Source organism: Crocodylus siamensis, chromosome 2 (assembly GCF_052110815.1).
Source record: "Crocodylus siamensis isolate JL-2025a chromosome 2, ASM5211081v1, whole genome shotgun sequence".
Classification (NCBI taxonomy): Eukaryota; Metazoa; Chordata; order Crocodylia; family Crocodylidae; genus Crocodylus; species Crocodylus siamensis.
Window position 1 is genome coordinate 169,233,847 of NC_143396.1, and position 7,857 is coordinate 169,241,703.

General features: G+C 60.0%; 1 protein-coding gene across 2 annotated transcripts; it reads right to left on the reverse strand.

The window, feature by feature from the left end:
* Positions 1-122: 122 nt before the first annotated feature.
* CORO1B (coronin 1B) lies at positions 123-7,445 on the reverse strand. 2 transcript variants are annotated; one of them, XM_090032197.1, is made up of 11 exons: positions 7,297-7,445; positions 5,802-6,004; positions 5,201-5,323; positions 4,806-4,935; positions 3,850-4,031; positions 3,344-3,463; positions 2,837-2,941; positions 2,557-2,702; positions 2,249-2,306; positions 1,639-1,899; positions 123-1,274 (listed from the first exon to the last, which is right to left on the reverse strand). In XM_090032197.1, the coding sequence occupies exons 2-11, from the start codon at positions 6,000-6,002 to the stop codon at positions 1,149-1,151; spliced, it is 1,452 nt and encodes a 483-aa protein (XP_089888323.1). In that variant the 5' UTR covers positions 6,003-6,004; positions 7,297-7,445; the 3' UTR covers positions 123-1,148. The 2 variants fall into 2 exon arrangements, with proteins under 2 accessions (XP_089888323.1, XP_089888324.1); XM_090032198.1 differs by having other exon boundaries at positions 123-1,277; positions 7,297-7,444.
* Positions 7,446-7,857: the final 412 nt, after the last annotated feature.

A 7,857-nucleotide genomic window follows, 5' to 3' on the forward strand; every position in this document is an offset into this window, starting at 1 on the left:
AGCAGGCTGCCCCAGACAGGACAACGGGTGCTGTTATCAGGAGCAGCAGCAGCAAGGCATGCACAACTCTCACCCCAGGTCCCCCATGTCCACTGCTTGGAAGAAAAGCTCTTGACCAGAGGTGTTTATAATAAAGACCTTTTATTTGGAGTGAAAATATAGATCTCGACCCTGAACAGGCTGTGTATTTTCTCTCCTCCTGTAGGAGCTTGCTCCACCATTGGGGAAGAGTGGGAATGGTCCCTGACAAGCCTGGCCCCTTGCATGGACAAACAACTGGACAGACAGACAGACAAAACATAGAATCTGGGCCAGGGGCTGGTAGCTCCCTGGTCCTGGACCCTGGTCTAATCACTTTGCCCCCTCCCCACAACTGCACTACCTGGTCCCGGCAGCCACACAAGGCTGCCATCATGCCCAGTGCTGTGCCCCCACTCTCCCCAAGAGGGTGTTGGATGTTACCAGAAGGGGGTTCAATACAACACATGGGGAGGGGGCTGAGTGAGCAGGACCCACAGACCTGCCCCCCCATGCCACCTCTCTGGGGGCTAGGGCTGCTCCCTTACACAGGAAGGGGCTGCTGGGTCAACCAGTGGATTTCTGCCCTGCCCAGTCCTGGGGCAGAGGTGTGCACTGCAGGTAGGAGAGGGGTTAAGAGAGCAGAGGCTCCTTCCCAGGGTAATGGCTCAGGGTAGAGGGCACATGGGCAGAGACGGGACTAACCCACAACCCCAGCCCCGGGACAGACAAGGCCAAGGAGGTCACCACACCCGCTAAGGACGCATGTGAGAGCTAAGTACCTACGGACAGAGCCAGCCCCACCCGCTCAGAGAGGAGCTGCCAGGAGGGGGCGGCACTGAGTAAGGCAGTGGGGATTTTGGGGTAGGAAGCGGGGGTTGGGGCAGGGTCTGCATGACCCACTTCTTTAAGGGGTGGAGGATTTTGGTCAGCCATACAAAAAAAGGAAGGAAGAGGCTCCCCCAGCCCCATGGGATTGGGGGTGGAGGACAGTAGCCAGGAGCAGAGCCCGGGGTCCCCTCCTGCAGGGTAGGGATAAAGGAGGGGGTTACTGGCAGCTCAGAGGTGAATCCGTGAGGACCCCGGTTTGTGTAACAACCATTACAAAGGGCAGGGGACAGCCCCGGGACCTAGACATCTCCATTCTCCATGCTGCTCAGTTGCTGCTCCAGCTTGGCAATGCGCTCGCCCTGCTCTGCCACCACTAACCGTAGATTCTTCAACTCCTGCAGCACCTCCTCCAGGCGCCCACTGTCCTGCTGACGCACACAGACAGATGCACCCATGTCAGCCCCTGCCCAGGGCCCAAACCCATGCCCAGCCCCTGATCCTGCCACCTTTTCACCCTAACCCAACCCCTGGCCTGGCTCGCTAGGCTCCCCAAGCCCAAAAATCTTGACCCCTTCACCTCTAAGTCTCCTCCTCCCAGCACTCTGCCCCCTCCTGTCAACCTAGTACCCTGCTCTCTAGCCCCAACCTGGCCCCAGCTTCATCCTCCACCACCCATGACCCCTCAGCCTCCACCACTCGCAGCCCAGCTCCCTGCTCCCTCACTGCTGCCCCCATGACCCCTTAGCTCTCAGATCCCTGCTGCTCCCTGGGGTAGTGGGCAGTACATACCACAGTGGCAGTGGGCATGGATGTGGTAAGGGAAGGTGGAGCACTGAGGCGGGCAGCACTGCCAGGGCGGGATGCAGGACGGCTCTCATGCAGCACGTTCTTCTTGTTGACCTTGAGGTCCCGCTGCTTGGTGGGTACGTAGGCCTCACGGAGTGAGATCAGCACTGGCCCCGCTGTGTTCCCAGCCACCCAGTCCTCGGCCTCTATGGCTGCCTCTGGACCAGCTGTGTCCGGGTACAGATCATCCTGGAACAGGTCCGACTGTGCAGCATGGGCACAGACAGAGACAGCCGGCCAGCATTAGTCACATAGCCTCAACCTATGAACCCACACCTCTACCTCCCATGATCACCTCAAGGCTGGGCATCCCCTAGCCACTTCCAGCCTGGTATACTCCACAAAAATGCCAGGGAATTGGATCAGAAAGGGGGTGACAAAGGAACACAAACTGCTTCCAAGAGCAGCTGGGGACCCAGGATAGGCCCCACACCAGGGACAGTGCCCAAAAACATGGCCTCTGTAGGTAGCCTCCTGCCCCCACCTCCACAGTCAGAGCACGTGACACTACCACCACCTTCAGACCAGGGAGGGGCCCTTGCCCATCACTCACCTTCCTTGGCACCGTCATGATGATGGGCTCACATTTGCGCTCATGAAGCTTGTAGAACCTGCAAAGTCCCAGGGACAGTGAGATGTGAAGGCAGAGATTAGGGGTGATAGGGTTACAAGTGCCCCCACAAAGATCCTTGGACAGCCCCATCACACCCTCCAAACCACCCCTCACCTCTGCCCGTCATCACTCCCTCCTGAAGGGCCTTCCCCCACATAATCAGGATTGCTTCTTCCCACCCTTGTCTGTCCCCACCTCCCTCCCCAAAGAAGGAGGTGTTCCTGCAGCACCCCCTTGGCAGGCCCCACCTGGCGATTTCACACTTGTTGACATCCAGGCCACGCTTGGGCATCCAGCCCATGCCCCGCTGGGGCTCTTTGCTGGTGAATGTGTTCAGGAAGTGAATATAGGGATGCTCCTCCGTGATCTCAAAGTACCGGATGCTGGAGTCCCCCTGTGCCAGGGCAGGGTGAGGTGTTAAAAATGGGGGTTAGGGGGTAACAACCCTGCCCCTCCCTATCCCTGACAAATCAGCCCCCATCTTTGCACTCAGGTTAGGTCCCAACAGTTTCCCTCTGCCACCTCTACCTTGCCACAGACATAGACAACGTTGGTGTCAGGGTCATAGAAAGGCAGCAGGGCTCCATTGCTTGAGTCCAGCTCTTGCTGTGCCATAGGTTCCTCCAAGTTATCCTGGGACGTGGGGGGAAGAGCAGGTAGTGAGGAAGGGCACACCTCCAAGACCCTGCTCACTCAGGCCACACCCCCAGGGGACATGACCAGCCATGTCATGGACACTACAGGTCCCACTTGCCCACCTGGGAACATGCTCGTTCTAAGCCAGAAGAGCAATGTCCCAGCACCATGCCTTAGAGTACAGAGGCAGGGAAGAGGACAGATTTCACTTGCACAGCACAGCTACCTCCTCAGACACCTTCCAGGGTGCAGGGCACTAATGCCTGCAGGGATGCCTGGCTCTTTAAGCTGAGCCACCCCCACAATGAGATGTCCCAGCCCATTACATGGTGGGAGCAAACAGGAACACTCCTCCTCACCCCAGGCCCTCCCCTGAGTTGTCCTGCCCCTGCAGCTCACCGGGCTCCAGAGTGCCAGCTGGCGTTCACTCATGCGACTGAAGCCAGTGGTGAAGATCTTGCCATCAGCAAGGAAGATGGCGCGCATGGGCCGGGCCCCCTCATGTGCCCGCTCCTTCTCCTGCAGGACAGACAGCCAGACAGACAGACAATGAAGTGGCAGGGCAGATACACCACCCCTTCTTATCCCCTCAGCCCAGCCAGACCTGGAGCTGGCTCCCACCCTAACCCAGAGGCATGTTTAGGAGATGGGGGTCTGGTATTACCCCTTCCTTGTGTCTAAACCTGAAGCTCAACCCCTGATACAAGGGTGGAGAGTCAAATTGACCCTCCCACCCCAGACAATGGAAGCAGTTAGCACCTAGAAATAGTCCCCAGGCCTGGATCAGGCCCCACAACAGGCCTCTTGCCTACCCCCAGGCTCCTCTGGCCCTACCCCCCAGCATCTCCAGCTGAGGCAGAGCTGGCTGGAACAGTGGGAAGGGACAGGAAGGTGCCAGTCCGTACCGCTATGACCAGCCCACGCCGGGGGTCAATGATGCGCACGGTCTTGTCCTTGCAGGCTGAGCAGAAGAGGCTGCCATCCCGGTTCCAGCTGACATTGTAGATGAGGTCGGGGTGCAGGTCATCCAGGCGGTACAGCTCCTCAGCCGTGCCCACATTCCAGATGATCACCACATTGTCACAGCCTATGGGCCAGCTAGGTCACCCACTGCACAAAAGGACCCAACCTCACCACCATCAGGACTAGCCCCACCCACTCCCACAGGCCAGGTTCTCCCCCTCCATCCCCAGACCCCTCAACTCAGTCACTACCCTGATGTCTCTAGAGCAGTGGTTCTTGATCTTTTTAGACTCGAGGTCCCCCTCAAAAAATGCTAGATCTTAGTTTTACTACACTCCTTTTTTTACTACAGAAAAAGAATAGAGCAGTTTTCTGTTGAAAAGAACTCAGAAAGCAATCCATAGGTGTGGTCTATTTGAAATCTTCGGGTTTATCTTGTGAATCATGTTTGTAAACCTAACAGTGTTAACACTGCATGGCACCCCACAGCACCCCTGAAAGGATCTTAAAGTACCCCAGGGTGCCACAGTACCCTGATTAAGAATCACTTCTCTAGAGCCACTCAGCTTCAGGCCCATGCCCCCCCGCCCCCATCCACTGACTTCAGGGGGCCCTAGCCTTGTCTCTACGAAGCCCTCTTTGTCCCCCTTTACCTGCCAGAACCAGGCCCCACAAATATCTACCAGCCCAGCCATCCTTTGATGCAAGAACCTCCCTCCCACACTTCAACTCAACCCCCCAGTTCCTCAGCTGCCCTCTCTGCTTCAGCAGTCCTAGAGGACTCTCATGCCAGCTGCCCCAGCCCTTCTACCCCTCACCCCATAGCACTCAACCTAATCTCACCCCACTGCTCTCCCCTGGGCCCTCCCACTCCCACAGGCCAGCAGTGGGGCAGTACCTGCACTGAGGAGTACATTGCGGGCGGTTGGGTGCCAGGTGATGATGCCTATACGCTTTGAGTGCCCCTCCAGGACCACAACGGGCTCTGTCAGGGGCAGTGTCAGCCCATTATCCGGGATCTGCCAGACCTGCCAGTACACAGGGGTCAGAGTGGGGGTGTTGTGGTAGGGGGAATCCAGTTGTGCCCTGACAGACCCCCCCAACTGCTCCGCCCCGCCCCGCCTTCCACCCAGTGACAGTCTCAGGCAAAGGACAGACTGGCCCATGAATGTCAGCCAGAAGCAGCCAGAGAGATCGTGTCCCACCTTATAACCCCCTCCCCACAAACTGAATCGGCCCTCCCCTTCCACCCTTCCCCTCTCCCTCCACCATACAATTGCTCCAAAGCCTCACCATGACCGTGCAGTCCTCAGAGCCACTGGCAATTACGTTGTCATTGTGTGGGCACCAGTCAATATCCAGGACTGGGCCTGTGTGCCCACAGACCGTAGGGTAGGACTTATCGATGCGCCCCGTCTGTGGAGAGGTGGGCAGAGTCACAGCCCATCCCCTCACACACAGCCTTGTCATCCTGACCCGCAGACCCCTGTCAGCCCAGCCCTGGGCTCCCCCCAGCTCTGCCAGTGTCCCCCATGTCTGACCCACCACCCCCTGGTGCCCCAGCTCAGGGTCCCCCACACTGGGAATCTTGTGGATTTCATGGTGCATACTGGCAATGGGCACATGGGACTCAGTCAAGCACACCTGTTACAGCTTTGAACCACAATACTGCTCTTCCTAACCACTGCCCCCTTTAATGCCCCATGTATGTGTGTGCCCGCGAGGGACGAGAGGTCCTTCAGCCTCCTAGTCTCACACTGACCACTCGCTGCTGTTACTGCTTGCTACAAGTCCCACCCCTGCCCCACCTCAGAACCCATTAGTGTTCTCAAGAGGCCCATTCTCAGCTCTCCCAGGCCCTGAGCCCCCATGCCAGCCCCCACCTGGCCTTCACCTTGTGCAGTGGCAGCACCAGGAAGGCTCCTCCTCCACTGGCCTCCACAATCACAGCCATGAACTTGGGGTTGACGGCACAGAAGGTGCTGTCCCAGGTGACGCGGGAGACACGGATGTCATCATAGCACTGGTCATTCTTGACAGGCTGCCCGAAGACATGGCGGAATTTGCTCTGGCGCACGACCTTCCTGAATGACATGGCTGGAGGGGGACAGGGGCACAAAGCAGGGTCAGCAACACTGGAAAAGCAGTCATCTCTGGGGTGGTGGAGCGCAGCACTTGTTTATACCAAGACCTTGGCACTAAGATGCAGCCATTTCTGAGAGGGAGTGCGCTAGCTATTTATATAGGACCCTTTCACCCGAGTCAGAGATGCAACCATCTCTGTGATGGGGACCTGGCAGCTGGCACAACCCATGTCAATGGCATGCAGAAGCATAGGGCAGGAAGTGGCAGATGCCTTCAGAGTGGCAGATGCCTTCTGAGGTGTGCATGGGTGGGTGGGGGAACAGGGAGCATTGCAGAAACTGCTTTCTGAGCCCTGGCTGCAGTTGTGAGAGGGGCTGGGTGTCCTCTTCCTCACCCTGGAGCTGCCAGAAGATGGGACAGGACTGGAGCCCCCAGTGCCCAGTATATAGCTATGGGCCAGGGGCCCATGGGGTGTGGTGAGGCATGAAGCCTACGGGCCAGGAGACCTCCCCAAATGCCATGTGCTTTACCCCACCTCTGCCCTTGCAATGGGGGTGACCCTGGTGGGGCAGGCCGGGTCTTTATGGGAAGCACCTATATCAGGGTCACATTTCAGTCAGGTCCCGCATTAGAGGCCCCAGGACTGTGCGCGCAGTAGGGATGTGGTTGGGGCAAAGCAGAAGTAATGATTTCCGGTTTGTGATTACAACGATGCAGCTACTGTCAACAACTGCTTTTCCCCCAACCTGCCTGAGCTGGGGCCTGGGTGGTGGCCCCTATCCCCCTGCTTCTAGTGACACCCCTGGCCCACAGTGTCCCCCCACCCCCCGCTTGCTTCAGCTCCCCCCAGTCTGGGCTCAACACTGCCACCTGGCGCAGGGGTCGTCCCAGGGCCCTTGGCCTGAACCCCCTGCCTCCGCCCTGCCAGAGCCAGCCCGTAGAAACCAGCTGCCCCGGCCCGGGGAGTGGGGCCACCCCAACCCCACTCAGCCAGGAGCACCTGGACAGGGGCAGCTTCCTTCCCCCTGCGGGCAAACCAGGGTGGCTGCCCCGGCGGAGGCAGCGGAGTGGTGGGGTTGTGGGGCGGGGGAGCAGGGTGCTGGGCGCCTGGCAGGGGCGGCGTGGGCCTGGGGGGCGTTTTGGCGGGCGGGGGGGGCTGGCAGCAGAGCCACGCCCGGGGCCGACGGGGGCGGAGGAGGCGCGGGGTTCCCCCTGCCCTGCTCGGCCCGCGGGCGGGAGGGGGCGCGGGGAGGGGAGGGGAGGGGAGAGGACCCCAGCCCCGCCGGGGCGGGCAGGGCACTCACCGCCGGGCTGCGGCTGCTCGCGGGCCGGTGCAGGAAGTGACAGCGCGGCCGCCCTGCCTCCACCTGCGGGGCCGGGCCCGCGCTGACTGGCTGCGCCTCCGCCCGCCCCCGCCGCCTCCTCCCCGGCCGCGGGCGGGGCGGCTGGGCCTCTGCCTCTGCCTCAGCCTCAGCCTGTGCGCGGGCCGGGCAGCCCCCGGGGGCCGGTCCCACGCGGGGGCGCGCGCGCGGGCGGCGGCGCTGGGCCAGCGGGCGGCAGCCCCAGGTCCCCCGGGCGCGTCCCCAGCCGCTTTGCGGGCGAAACTGGGGGGCATCCCGACCGCCGGGCTTGGGCCTGCGCGTAGGACCCCGCCAAAGGAGTTGGAAACATCTGAAGCCCCTGGTGCAGGTGGAGGATGTTTGCTGGTAGTAGGGCCACTTACGGTGCTGGACTCTTGGATTTGGAATTCGTTTGGGCTCATTTGGCCTGGGATACAAATAAAGTTAAATAAAAAATCTGGGCCCAGGAAGGCAGTTTTCTTTAACTACCTGAGGGATAACTGCTTTTCTGGCACGGTTTAGTCC

Excerpts from the sequence above, each read along its gene's own strand:
- CORO1B (XM_090032198.1), bottom strand. The coding sequence starts at position 6,002 with ATGTCATTCAGGAAGGTCGTGCGCCAGAGCAAATTCCGCCATGTCTTC. Across the intron at positions 5,324-5,801 it reads TGGTGCTGCCACTGCACAAG|ACGGGGCGCATCGATAAGTC; the intron begins GTGAAGGCCAGG and ends ACCTCTCCACAG. Across the intron at positions 2,942-3,343 it reads AGCTGGCACTCTGGAGCCCG|GATAACTTGGAGGAACCTAT; the intron begins GTGAGCTGCAGG and ends CCCACGTCCCAG.